The 14,581-nt window shown below is 42.7% G+C and overlaps 1 protein-coding gene across 3 annotated transcripts in view; it reads right to left on the reverse strand.

The window, feature by feature from the left end:
• The window catches only part of MINDY2 (MINDY lysine 48 deubiquitinase 2), a 278,383-nt gene that overhangs the window by 103,554 nt on the left and 160,248 nt on the right, over positions 1-14,581 (reverse strand). For all 3 annotated transcript variants that reach the window (XM_030188817.1, XM_030188811.1, XM_030188807.1), the window contains exon 6: positions 10,915-11,057. In XM_030188817.1, coding sequence (XP_030044677.1) covers positions 10,915-11,057 — 143 coding nt within the window. The remainder of the gene's footprint in view (positions 1-10,914; positions 11,058-14,581) is intronic.

Below are 14,581 nucleotides of genomic sequence, written 5' to 3' on the forward strand. Positions count from 1 at the left end.
TAATTGCCTATTGCTCATATTTGATCTATTCTTACTGTATGCAGCCTTGAGTGAATTCCTTCAAAATGGCGGTAAACAAATCCTAATAAATAAATAAATAATATTCTATCATTTGCTGTAGCAAATCAGAATGGAGATTGCTGAATCGCAGAAAAGGAAAGACTTACATAGTAACATAGTAGATGACGGCAGAAAAAGACCTGCACAGTCCATCCAGTCTGCCCAACAAGATAAACTCATATGTGTATCCTTACCTTGATTTGTACCTGCCTTTTTCAGGGCATAGACCGTACAAGTCTGCCCAGCAGTATTTCCCGCCTCCCATCACAGGCTCTGGCACAGACCGTATAAGTCTGCCCTCCTCTATCCTCACCTCCCAACAACCAACCCCTCTTCCCCCACCTGCTCCACCACCCAATTTCGGCTAAGCTGCTGAGGATCCAATCCTACTGCACAGGATTCCTTTATGCATATCCCACGCATGTTTGAATTCCGTTACCGTTTTCATCTCCACCACCTCCCGTGGGAGGGCATTCCAAGCGTTCACCACCCTCTCTGTGAAAAAATACTTCCTGACATCTTTCCTGAGTCTGCCCCCCTTCAATCTCATTTCATGTCCTCTCGTTCTACCGCCTTCCCATCTCCGGAAAAGATTCGTTTGCGGATTAATACCTTTCAAATATTTGAACGTCTGTATCATATCACCCCTGTTCCTCCTTTCCTCCAGGGTATACATGTTCAGGTCAGCAAGTCTCTCTTCATACGTCTTGGAACGCAAATCCCATACCATTCTCGTAGCTTTTCTTTGCACCGCTTCCATTTTTTTAACATCCTTCGCAAGGTACGGCCTCCAAAACTGAACACAATACTCCAGGTGGGGCCTCACCAACGACTTTTACGGGGGCATCAACACTTCCTTTCTTCTGCTGATCACACCTCTCTCTAGACAGCCTAGCAACCTTGTCACACTGTTTTGTCGCCTTCAGATCCTCGGATACTATCACCCCAAGATCCCTCTCCCCCTCAGTACCTATCAGACTCTCACCGCCTAACACATAAGTCTCTCGTGGGTTTCTACTCCCTAAATGCATCACTTTGCATTTCTTCGCATTGAATTTTAATTGCCAAATCTTAGACCATTCTTCTAGCTTCCTCAGATCCTGTTTCATTCTTTCCACTCCCTCCCGGGTGTCCACTCTGTTGCAAATCTTAGTATCATCCGCAAATAAGCAAATTTTACCTTCTAACCCTTCAGCAATGTCACTCACAAATATATTGAACAGAATCGGCCCCAGCACCGATCCCTGAGGCACTCCACTACTCACCTTTCCCTTCTCCGAGTGAACTCCATTCACCACCACCCTCTGGCGTCTGTCCGTCAACCAGTTCCTATATTCCTAATGATATTCGAATGTCTCACACAACTCTGCACAATGTAATCCATAACCAAGTTGTAACAAATGTATTTCTATTATTCATATCTTATTGTAAGCCACACCGAGCCCGCAAAAAAGTGGGAAAATGTGGGATACAAATGCAATAAATAAATAAATAAATAAACCTCCGAATGGTATCAATACATCACCATGTGGCATAGATTTATTGATGATATTTTTTTCGTCTGGAATTCCATGTTGCAAGCATTACAACAGTTTATCACATGGCTCAACACACTGGATAACAACTTTAAATTTACCATGCACAGCAGTTACGAGAGTATATCTTTTTTAGATACTCTCGTATAAAAACAAGGCAAAGAAATTTGTGTGACAGTGTTTCGTAAAAATACTGACCGGAATTCCTTACTGCAATTCGAGAGCCACCATCCTTATCGTATGAAGGAATCATTGCCGGTAGGTTAGTTTTTACGCTTGCGCCGAATCTGTTCTACTGATGACACATTTCAACAACAATCTCAGTATCTTACAGAGCGATTGAGAGAGAGAGGTTATCCCGAACACGACATACGGCGGGCTTACAAGCGAGCTAGGTATTCTCAGCGATCTTTACTTTTGCAAGATAAAGCGATAGAACCTTTAGATAAATTTGTGTGTCCCTTAACGTACTCTGATCTGGCCCCTCAAATTGCTCGCATAATAAATACTCATTGGGATATCCTCTCCTTTCATTCAGTATTTCATCAAAGACCTTGCATAGCTTACCGTAGGGGTTCTAACCTGCGGGACAAGTTGGTTCAGACTGCAAGACCCGTAACCTCGGGAACTACCACGGCAACTTCCCAGCCGATACAAGAACACCAACCTTGCGGACACTATCAATTTTGCGATCGGACAATTTCGGGATTGCAGTGGGCCCATCCAAAAAATCTTAATAAAGTTTACCAGTATAAAACCAACACTACATGTGAATCTACATACATAGTGTATGCAATAATATGCCCCTGCAACCTGTGGTATGTTGGACGCACCCAGAGGCAAGTAAGAACAAGATTAACCAAGCATAAGAGCAGATTACGTAATCAAGTGTTGACAGCTCCGATGGTGACTCATTATATTGAGCTAGGTCATCAATTTGCTCAATTGAAATGGTTAATTTTGGACCATATTGTGAGTTCCCCTAGAGGAGGAGATCTAGCCCAAATGCTTAGCCGGAAAGAACAATTCTGGATTTTTGAATTGGACAAGCTGATCCCTAATGGACTCAATGATTTGATTGAGTGGAATACCATCATTTGAGTTTCAAAATGTGATAAGTGAATTTATGGACTGAGAGGAGGAGGAGTTTGATTATGTCATTTCCTGCCCGGGAGCATTTAAAATGCGACTAGACTATAGAAGAGCACCCATTCTAGAGAGGCACGTCTTGTTTGAGCTTTTTTGCGATACATCACCTTTGGAAGCCCCTGACCCAGTGGACATGAAACCCTGCAGAGTTGGACTTGCAGAGGTCATACAAGGATTGTTAAGCTCTATTTCAGCAGAGCAGGGAACGATTAAAGATCGTCAGTATCCCACGCTTTGGACATTGCGAGTTTTTCAAGCTGAAGTTGAAGAGATGGGCCCACCGACAGATAGCGTCTGGGATATATGGACACAACAAAAGAGTCATTGCGAGTGGACTACCACCATATAAGCTAAGTGCCTATGTTGTTTGAAATTGGACAATTTTTTGGAGACACATTGATAGGAGCATATATCTCCATAGGACACAGTGTCAGGTGCTCCTATGAGTTGTCACGGAGGTTGTGAATGAGTTAACAAAGTACACACATATATAAAAATGTTTTAGGCAAGTTATTTATTCTATGTTCACAGTGTATGTTGAGCACTTGAGGGTTTTGCTCACGTTATAAAATATTTAAAATAGAGCGAAGCGGTTCAATGATCGAGAAATTTGTCCACCCCTAGAGACATATAATCTCATTTGGGTGAGTTTATACTCTGAGACCACTTCGCTTATATAACAAATTTAAATTACATAACACACACACCATTGTAGGTTTGAGTGGCATGTGCGTATATATATATATGTTTGCTTTGTTGTGTTCTCATTCACTCCCTCCGTGATTGCATTTTTTAGACCTAGGTTCGTTATATATATTGTCAACAATAAGAAGGCGGCAATCACAATATGTAAAGCCATGAGTGAATTTTCCTGGAAGTTCCTTTGGTTTAATATGAAGCAGTGAACAGCCCACAGATTTTGGTATGGGCATCCCCAGGACTTCTGAGATCAGGTCAAAGACCATGTTCTAATATTTTATTACCACCAGACAGAGCCACAAAATAAGTACAAATGTTCCTATATCACCAAAGGCCCTCCAGCATGCAGCAGAGACTGCTGGATAGATTTTATGAAGACAAACTGGAGCAAAATACCAATGGTACAGCATTTGATAGCCATTCTCTACTAAATAACTTGCTATAGACAGCTTAAGGAGGCATCTGAATATCCCCTCCCATTCTTTGATTGCATAGGTGATCCCCAATAGTCCCTCCCAAATGGCTATACACAATGGGAGGGGCATTCTGCTGTAACAGTGCTCGATAAAAATCGAGAAACACACCCCTACCCACTACTCCCATTAAACGCTATCTCTAGTAGAGTCTCCTCTTGCATCAACTCTGATAGGGTACGCTGCTAAGGAAGTCAGATACCTGCTTACAGTAGAAAAGGTCTCGAGGACCTAAGCCAAATTCTTCAGCTAGGTCTGTAAAGGCATTTGGGACTCCACCATTTGGTCCAAATGCGTTAGGCTCTGATTCACCCAGGCTTGGTAATGTGGGCCCTGGGCACCTGTGGGAAACCACCGTGCCACTGGGAAGGGTGAAGCTTGAAAATATTGGTGACCCTTCAGGAGATGCTCCTGAGCCTGAAGCTAAGCTTCTATAGTGACTTACAAGTATGGATTGGCTATTTTAATCATGGTGCAAATCTCTTCCCCCCTCCCCTTCCCCCAGAAGCCATGAGAGCTGGGTATAGATGTCAGAAGAATAATGAGTGCGCTCTGCCCTTACCCAACTTTTATGGCCATCTTTATGCCAGCCCAAAAAGGATTTAAGCTGAACCGCTAAATAATACAGTGTGGGACTGCCATACCCCCCCTTCCCCTTGGGCTGATAGAGAACCGACTGTTATACCCAAGGAAAGGGAAATGGGACTTGATATAATGCCTTTCTGAGGTTTTTGCAACTACATTCAAAGTGGTTTACATATATTCAGGTCTCATCTGCTCATAACCTTGGGGTCATCTTTGACTCCTCTCTCTCCTTCTCTGCTCACATTCAGCAGACTGCCAAAACCTGTTTCTTTCTCTATAACATTAGCAAATTCCGTCCCTTCATCTCTGAGCACTCTACAAGAACCTTTATCCACACTCTTATCACCTCTCGTCTTGATTATTGTAACCTGCTTCTCACCGGCCTCCCTCTTAGCCATCTCTCTCCTCTTCAATCAGTCCAAAACTCTGCTGCGCGACTCATTTTCCGCCAAAGTCGCTATGCTCACATTACCCCTCTCCTTAAGTCACTTCACTGGCTCCCTATCCGTTTCTGCATTCAATTCAAACTTCTCTTATTGACCTAAAAGTGCATTCACTCTGCCGCTCCCCAGTACCTCTCCACTCTTGTCTCTCCCTACGCCCCCCCTCGGGTTCTACGTTGTTGATAAATCTCTCTTATCTGTCCCCTTCTCCTCTACTGCTAATTCCAGACTCCGTTCCTTTTATCTTGCTGCACCTCACACCTGGAATAGACTTCCTGAGCCTGTACGTCTAGCCCCTCTCTTTGGCCGTTTTCAAGTCCAAACTTAAAGCCCACCTCTTTACCACTGCTTTTGACTCCTAACCCTCACTTGCCCTGTCCTTTTATCCTCACCTCTTTATTCCCTTACCCTTAATTGTTCTGTCTATCTGCCTGTCTTATCTAGATTGTAAGCTCTTTGTGCTGGGACTGCCTTTTTTGTGTACGGTGTACAGTGCTGTGTATGCCTTGTAGCGCTATAGAAATGATAAGTAGTAGTACTTAGGAGGCTTATGTCCCCAAATATATTCAAAGACTTCTTTTTTTATTAATGGTGCAGATACATTTTTCAAGAAGCTGGATAGGAAGCGCTACAAAAAGCTAAAGCAGACGTGGAAGAACCATCATCTTTACCCCCTTTATTCGTCCCAACCAACATACATGCACATTCTCCCATCTCTCTATTTATTTTTGTTACATTTGTATCCCACGCTTTCCCACTCATGGCAGGCTCAATGCGGCTTACATGGGGCAATGGAGGGTTAATTGACTTGCCCAGAGTCACAAGGAGCTTCCTGTGCCTGAAGTGGGAATCGAACTCAGTTCCTCAGGACCAAAGTCCACCACCCTAACCACTAGGCCACTCCTCCACTCTAAATCAGCCTGTATAGTCCTAAGTAGTTGGCTTCATACAAGGATGTTCTATTTGCTATTATATTTACCCCAAGATAACTTATTGCCATAGTGGGCCAGAACAATTTTCAGGAAGCTGGATAGGAAGCGCCATAAATAGATAAAGCAGACATGGAAGAACCATCATCTTTACCCCCTGTATCCGTCCCAACCATGATACATGCATATTCTCCCATCTCTCTAGATCAGCCCATATAGTCCTAAGTAGTGAGGGATAGATGGCTTCATACAAGGATCTTCTATTTGCCGTTATATTTACCCCAAGATATCTTATTGCCGTAGCAGCCCATCTAAATAGCAAATTGGTATGCAACCAGGTGCTCTCTGACTTGCCTACTGATATATTTAGAATTTCAGACTTGGTGGCATTAATCTTAAATCCCAGTACCTTATCACAGCTGGCCAGAACATCAAAAGTTAAGTTAACGTCCGCTCCTAAAATAAGGTGATCCACAGCACTATTACTAAGTAAGATATCTATCTCTTCAAAGAAAACTTGAATTATAACCTTTAATAGTAGATACCTTCCTTGTTTGTCCCGGATATCATCTTGAACCTGAGGGTTAATATGCTGAGCAATTAATACACCCACCCATTAGTTTAACACCCCCTCTTATTGGAAACTAGAAAAATATGGGGATAATGTTTATGTTTAATCAGATGTTCATTGAATGGCTTAAGATGAGTCTTGTAAAAAGCAGATCGCTCCCTGTAGTCTATCAACCTCTTTGAATAGCAATTGACGCTTGCGCGGTAAATTCAAAACTCTCACATTCAGAGTAAGCAAATTAATTTTTTGTGTACCCAGTATGAAGTTGTTGAGAAAAAGCAACCAATGAGACCAACCAAAGAAAGTCCAGACCACACATTTAGTCAACCTTGCCTATAAGAAACCCCATTACTACCCCAAACACCCACCACATTGTAACCCCCACCACCCCTTCCCACCTCCCATCTCCAACCATATTAGAGCCCAATTGCACAGGGCCCTCAAAGGAAGTGACATCCTCACACTAGGCCTCCCCCTCAACCCCCCCCCCCCCAACCAACCGGCTGCTTGTGCCCCATCATGACGGAGAGACCCTTACTCCATAACAACTTATATGACCTTTACAGTTTGTTTACTAAACCATTACAGAATAGAATCTAGCAACTGCCACAAATAAGAACTGTTTGTTATAGGTTGATTAGTTTTCCTGGAATATCATCCTGTTAACGACTGAAAAATAACCAGCTTATAGTAGGATAAAGCCTCAGTCATGAGCAACTACAGTTTTGCTTCTCTGAGCAAGTTGCACACTTCAGATGGCAAAGCTACCTTATATTGTTTATTTTGGAGAGTAAAGGACAAGCCAAATGGGTACAGTCATCAATATCGCACATCATGGGAAGCTAGACAGAGTGTTATATCTCAAAATTCTCGGCGCTTCCTTAAGGTCAACACCGACGTATCAGCAAACAGTTCCACCTTAGAGCCTTCCCAGACAATGTGGCCCACCTGACACACTGCCTTCAATATCCGCTTTTAAGGGAAATATCAAGAAACACGCCACAACATCTTTAGGTTTTTCACCAACCCTGGGCCCCAAGCTCAATGCACACGCTCGAATTTGGTCTCCAGTAACTCACATCCAGGATCAGCCGCCTACAAGAATTGATGACATATGGATCTCATCTGCGCTTGAGTTGTAATGTCTGGTTCCGCTTCTAGAACCCCACATGCACAGAGATTGCTGCAGCACACGCTCTATTTTTGCCATCTTCAATTCCCAGGAGAAGCTCCTCATGCTTTTTATCTAGCTCCGTGCATTTGCTATGCAGGGCCACCAGGTCACTATCATGATCTATCTCTCTTCAAAGTCACTTAATTTTTGGTCCATGGTTTGCACTGCCATGTGAAGAGAGCTAACGTCCTGGCATAGTTCATGTTGGAGAAACAGCATGGTACTTTCAACTCCTTGATCCAGCCCCATAGTTCTCCCCAGCCTGCCGGAAGAGTGTCTTCATCTGGCTGAGCTGTGGCCTCCAGCACTGTTGGAGCTGGGGCATCATCAGGCTGCTGCACCATCTTAAGAGCTGGACTGGAGCGTCTGCTGAATGGAAGGCAAAAGCTTTTAAACTGGGCTTTCCTTTTTGCCCCGCCATGCGTTCCTTGCAATCAGCTGCACTTCCCACTTACACAGATCGTTGATGGCCCAGAATCAACCCACTAAAGATAGCTGATGGCAGTAGGGTTCGGAGGACCTCGATGGCTAAGCAGCCATCTCTAACGGTAACGTCAAGTCCTCGTTCCACATACTGTAACTTAATCAAACTTTTTTGCACAGCTGGTATCCCCCTTTATTTCTTTAAAAATTGGGGGGAAATATTTTTTCACTCAAACAATAGTAAGCTCTGGAACTCGCTACCAGAGGATGTGGTAACAGTGGCGTATCTGGGTTTAAAAAAAGGTTTGCACAAGTTAAAGGAGGAAAAGTTCATAGTCTGTTATTGAGATGAACAAGGGGGAAGCCACTGCTTGCCCCAGGATTGGCAGCATGGAATGTTGCTACTAATTGGGTTTCTGCCAGGCACTTGTGACCTGGATTGGAAACTATTAGAAGCAGGATACTGGGTTAGATGTACCATTGGTCTGACCCAGTATGGATATTCTTATGTTCTTATGCGAGCTCTTCCATGGGTGACGCCCGAGATGCTTAGAAGAGTAAAATTAAATAAGCCATTTGAACCATATTAAGAAATTGGAATAAGGAATCCACATCCAAGATGAGTACTACATTATAATTGTTAGCAACACACTTTTCTCATGTTTATTCTGTATCTTTAAAAGGTTATCTTGTCTTTTTGTGAAAAAATGGTGAAAGAAGTGGAAATTTTTTTTAATGATGATTAGAAAGAGCCCTCTGTGTTTATGAACGTTTATCTTTCAAACAGAGGTGTGTCTGATATATACTGTGGTCTTTTTTCTCCACTACATTTGCTTTAAATAATACAAGGCATACCTGTGAATACGGATATTAGATTGGTAATTGAAATCACCCACTATTATAGCATTGCCCAATTTGCCAGCTTTCCAACATTTCTTCATCTGTCTGTTCGTTCTGTCCCCGTGGATGGTAGTACAACCCTACAAGAATACTCCTTCCCTTCACAAACCACCTTGAGACATTTCTCTCCACAGACATGCTCTTGGGATTCAAAGGCTGTTGCAGCTCATAGCTATAGATACGATCAAATTCCTGATCATAAAGAGCCACTGATTTTCAGGATAAACAAACTATGCAGAAAAACTTTGTTATTAGATCATAAGTCAACATATGTTATGCCATACTAAGCACTTCTTGTCTGAACCAAAAGTTAGTATTTACCATTTTGGTCTATGTATATTTATTTATGGCCTGTTATTCAAAGAGAGTTATGCATTAGCCAATGGGTAATGAACACATAATTCATTTATGTGGACATTTTCAAAAACTATACAGATATTATTTGGCCATTTAACTCATTAAATGGCTAGATATTACCCATTTAAAAAGGGGCTCAGTTAAGGGAGGAGTGGAGGCGGTACTAAGGTTTTCTATTTAGCAGATAAGTTATTCATTTAATTCAGACCTGGATACTTGCTGGTGGCAGTCACCATAATAACAGCCATACTGGGTTAGACATGGTCCATCTAGCCCAGTATCCTGCTTCCATTAGTGGCAAATCCAGCAGGGCTGTGGAGTCAGAGTTGGAAGCAAATTTGGGTGGAGTCGGAGTCAGTAAAATGTACCAACTCCAAATTCAGCTTCAACTTAAAAACTTACATTATAATATTGTTCAAATTATTTGTTCAAATTTCAAATATTTATTTTATTTTGTGATCTATTAGTCCTAATTTTGGACATAGAGAAATATCCTATGCTTTTGTAATTAATCACCACCAATGATGTTACTGTAGCCCTTTGGAGGGGGGGGGGGGGCTTGAACTTGTGGTGCGATAGGTGGGGCTTGAGTCGGGGGGGGGGGGGGGGAGGGATCCCGCTGGGGTGCACATTTTGGATGCTGCGTCTGACTGGGCAGGAGCGACTGGGCATCACTCCTGCCTGAAGATCCTTCCCTATGGAGGCCCTTTGAGGGGGTAAGGGCTACCTTTAAGATGGGAAGGGGAGGAACCCTACTCTGGCATCCCAGGAGCAACAGGACGCAGTTTTGCAGCCTGATGCTCCTGGGTGGTGAAATAACTCCAGCAAAAAGCTGAGTTTATTTTGCAGTGAGTTTTGGGTCCCAACGTGACTTGAGGTGTATCACTGCAAGTCACACTAGGGCATCTGCATAGTAATGAGATATAAAGCATGCATTTCTTGTTTTGCATTTCATTACCAATTAAACTCACGGTGACTTACATATCACCAGTGTAGTATTTGTCAAACAGTATTAGGGCCATTTAAGTCATGTTAAAGGTCAAATAATGAGACTTAAAGCCCTAATGCTACTAGATGAATTATCCCATATATGCATACAGGTGAAATTATATACATTATAGAACAGTTTTATCTACTTTGATTGTGGCAGAACAGAATATTTGCTCAGTTTTGATTATTCCCTTTCTTTTGACTCTGCTAAACATCTTTTATACCCATTTTAGTCAGACTTTCTGATTGCAAAATTCTTTACATGTCCAAAACCAGTTTGCTTAGCATATTATACTTCTTTAAGAATCAGTCCACATTAAAATATCATGGGAGTTATATTATTTTCTCCAGAAAGTCACCTGTAAATCATTCTTTTGAAAATATAACCCTGATTCTGAAAAAAGTAACAGTGATATTATATCTGAAAACAATGCAATATTTCCTTAAACAAAAGACCCAACTCAGCGCAATCTTGCGTTAGTCTTTATGGCCTAACTTTCAGCATGACACATTCATACTATTTTTCTTTCCTGGACAACACAGTGTATTCTCATTTCAGCCAAACTGTATATTTAGAATGATATAATTTGTTAAACAGATAATATTAAAATGATTCTCCGTCATACCTTATATTTCGTCATGGTGCTAAAATGATTGTTTCTGAAGAACACACAGAGCTCTCCTTCCTGAACTGCTGAAGTCAGCTCACATAGCCCATGGTATGTTAGCTGTGTGGCGGTATTGTTTAGAAACTGTTCAGCCACAAAGCCTATAAAAGAATGCAGAATATTTGAGACAATCTCTATATGTGCATCAAAACCTTGGTGTATGCATGAGACTGTACAGGCAGTACATAAAAAGGATTGCCATTTAAATGTAGTTGAAATATTTTCGAACTAAAGTATTTTACACTAATCAGTGGGATCATGAGTAACCTCCATCTTCCACTTCAAAAGAAGTGTGGAAATGGATGCAATCTGTCAAAGTTCAAAAAGGCATCAGGTCAACAAGGTGGCAGTTAATAATCTATTATAGCTCTCTGACACACATAAGAAGATTATACAATTCTATCAAAAAATAACTGAGTGAAGTGATTCCATATAGCACATAAAATAATCCAAACCCCACCAATGTAATATATAGTGTACTTTATATTTTTCTTTTTACTGCTATACATTAAAATAAAATGTGAAAAGAAAAAGCCTTAGAACCCCCATAAAGCAAATGTACTTAGTATTCTCAGAGGACAGCGGGCCTTATATTCTCACATGCAGTTAACGCGGGTCGTTCCATGTGGGTAACGCATTGCCAGTCCAGAGCTTGTAACAAGCTTTAAACAGGTCTCTGAGTATGAGACGTGCTCCACCGCACATGTGTGAGTGCCATCTTGCCCTTTGCGAGAGCGTGGGACCAGTAATACAATATAAAGGAAACAACTCAAAGGGAAGGTGGGAGGGTATATGAGAATATAAGGCCTGCTGTCCTTGCAGAATACCCGCTACAGGTAAGTATCTTTGCTTTCTCCGAGGATAAGCAGGCCTCTCACATGTGGGAATCCCTAGCTACCAGGCTGACCGAAAACAACCAGCAGTGGTCAAGTGGTCCTCGCAATGGTGATGGCAAAAAAGTAATTAACCTGAAACTATACACAATCGGAGTGGGAGAGCAGGGTGGAGTTGGACTCTAGACCCCAAACAAACTCTTCAGAGCTGTCTGCCCAAACCAACAGTCGCATTGGGTATCCTGCTCAAGGCAGTAATGAGATGTGGATGTGAGGACTGAAGACCATGTCGCAGTCTTGCAAATTTCTTCAACAGAGGCAGACCTCAAGTGGGCTACCGACGCAGCCATGGCTCTGACATTGTGAGCCATGATATAACCCTCTAGGGTCAGCCAAGCCACAAGATACCACCATATCTGCTCTGACCCAGGGGACAGAGACAGACACCTTAAAAGCCTGACTGCATCCTTCAAACAGAAAGGCTACAACCCCAAAATAATCTCCAAGAATATTGCCTCCTCCCTCAAAACACCCAGGGAGAATCTGCTACAGTACAAGGAGAAAAAATCCACAGACAGAATCCCCCTTGTAGTGACATACAATCCAGAGCTGGAAAAACTGAGGAAAATCATAAGAGATCTACAACCTATACTCCAGGAGGATGAATTACTGAAAGAGATATTCCCATCCCCACCAGTACTGGCCTTCCGACAGCCACCCAACTTAAAACACAAGCTAATCAGAAGTAAACTTCCATCACAGACTGAAAAGGAACAGAAGGGCACACTTCCCTGTAATTTATCCAGTTGCAAACTATGCCAAAATATTTCACAGGACCCCAAAGTCATCCACAAAGGAAAGATATTCAACATAAAGGGATCTTTCACTTGCTCATCTTCCAATGTGGTATATATCATTCAGTGTAAAAAATGTAACGAAGGATGCTATATTGGAGAAACAGGCCAGATGCTTAAGACAAGATTCAATTTACATAGACATCACATGAACAATACTGGTGCCAGTAGGGTTCCCACGCCTGTTGGTCAGCATTTTACAGGACCAGGACACTGTACCAGTGACTTCACAATGAGAATCCTGAAAGGTAACTTTAAAACCATACAAGAACGCAAGACCTTTGAAGTCAGAATGATTGAATATTTTAACACCCAACAGAAAGGACTTAACAAAGATCTGGGGTTCCTAGCCCATTATAAACCATAAAACTGTATGTCTCTGTTGATCACCCCATCCCACCCCTCACCTATCCACACCCATCCTGTTAGAATATCAATGATATGTTTTGATATCCCCATGCATACCTCCTACCCACCCCCCCCATCCTCCCACCCTGTCAGACTGTCATAGTAATACTTGAATGTTTTCACTTATATACACTGTCAGCTAGCACATTTGCTTATTTCCGATCTGACGAAGAAGGGCAACCTGTGAAAGCTAATCAAGAAATGTATTAAGTTATGTCCAATAAAAAAGGTATCGTTTTATTTTGTTTGATTTCTATTGATAACCTTAAGAGTGGACTAACACAGCTACCACACTCCTCGGCATAAGTGAAAGAAATGTAATCTGTCAGCATGGTGCGTTTTGTTTCTCGATTGCGACCCTCATCCTGTTGGGATGAAAAGAAACAAAAAGTTGGGTGGACTATCTGTAGGGCCTAGTCTGCTCCAAGTAAAAGGCCAATGTTTGCTTGCAGTCCAAGTTGTGAAGTGTGCTTTCGCCAGGATGGGCATGAGGACAGGAAAGAATGCTGGCAAGACAAGCAATTGGTTCAGATGGAACTCAAACACAACCTTAGGTAGGAACTTAGGCTGCGTGCAGAGGACTACTCTATTATGATGAAACTTTTTATAAGGTGCATCTGCCACTAAGGCCTGAAGCACACTGATCCTGCGAGCTGAATTAACAGCCACCAAAAATATGACCTTGCAGGTCAAGTACTTCAAATGACAGGAATCAAATGGCTCAAAGGGAGCTTTCATCAGCTGGGTGAGAACGACGTTGAGGTCCCATGACACAGGTGGAGGTTTGACAGGGGGTTTTGTCAACAGCAAACCTCTCATGAAGCGAACAACTAGAGGCTGTCCAGAGATGGGCTTGCCCTCTACACGCTGATAAGCACTAATAGCACCGAGGTGAACCCTTACGGAATTGATCTCGAGACCAGAACTTGGAGGGGTGCAGAAGGTATTCAAGCAGGATCTGTGCAGGGCAAGAAACAGGAATGAAAGAACAACATCTTTTAATGGAATCTTTCCTGGAAGCCAGCAAGAATTTAGAGACGCCCTCAGGAAGATACAAGGAAGCAAATTCTAAGCTCTCAACATCCAGGCCGTGAGGGACAGAGATTAGAGGTTGGGGTGCAGAAGAGATCCCTCGTTTTGCGTGATGAGGGTCAGAAAACATCCCAATCTCTATGATTCTTCAGAGGATAACTCCAGAAGAAGAAGGAACCAGATCTGCAGGGGTCAGTAGGGAGCAATCAAGATTATGGTCCCGTGGTCTTGGATGAGTTTCAGCAAAGCTTTCCCCACAAAAGGAATGGGAGGATAGGCATACAGGAGTCCAGTCCCCCAATGAAGGAAGGACGACATCCGACACTAGCATGTCGTGGGCCTCACCAGAACCAAGGGACTCTGTGATTAGATTGACTGGCATAGAGATCCATCCAATGGGGTGCCCCATGCTCGGAAGACTGTGCAGGTAACACCCATGCTGAGGGACCACTCGTGCGGTTGTATGAGCCTGCTCAGTCTGTTGGATTTTCCTCCCAG

This window comes from Microcaecilia unicolor, chromosome 1, assembly GCF_901765095.1.
Source record: "Microcaecilia unicolor chromosome 1, aMicUni1.1, whole genome shotgun sequence".
NCBI lineage: Eukaryota > Metazoa > Chordata > Amphibia > Gymnophiona > Siphonopidae > Microcaecilia > Microcaecilia unicolor.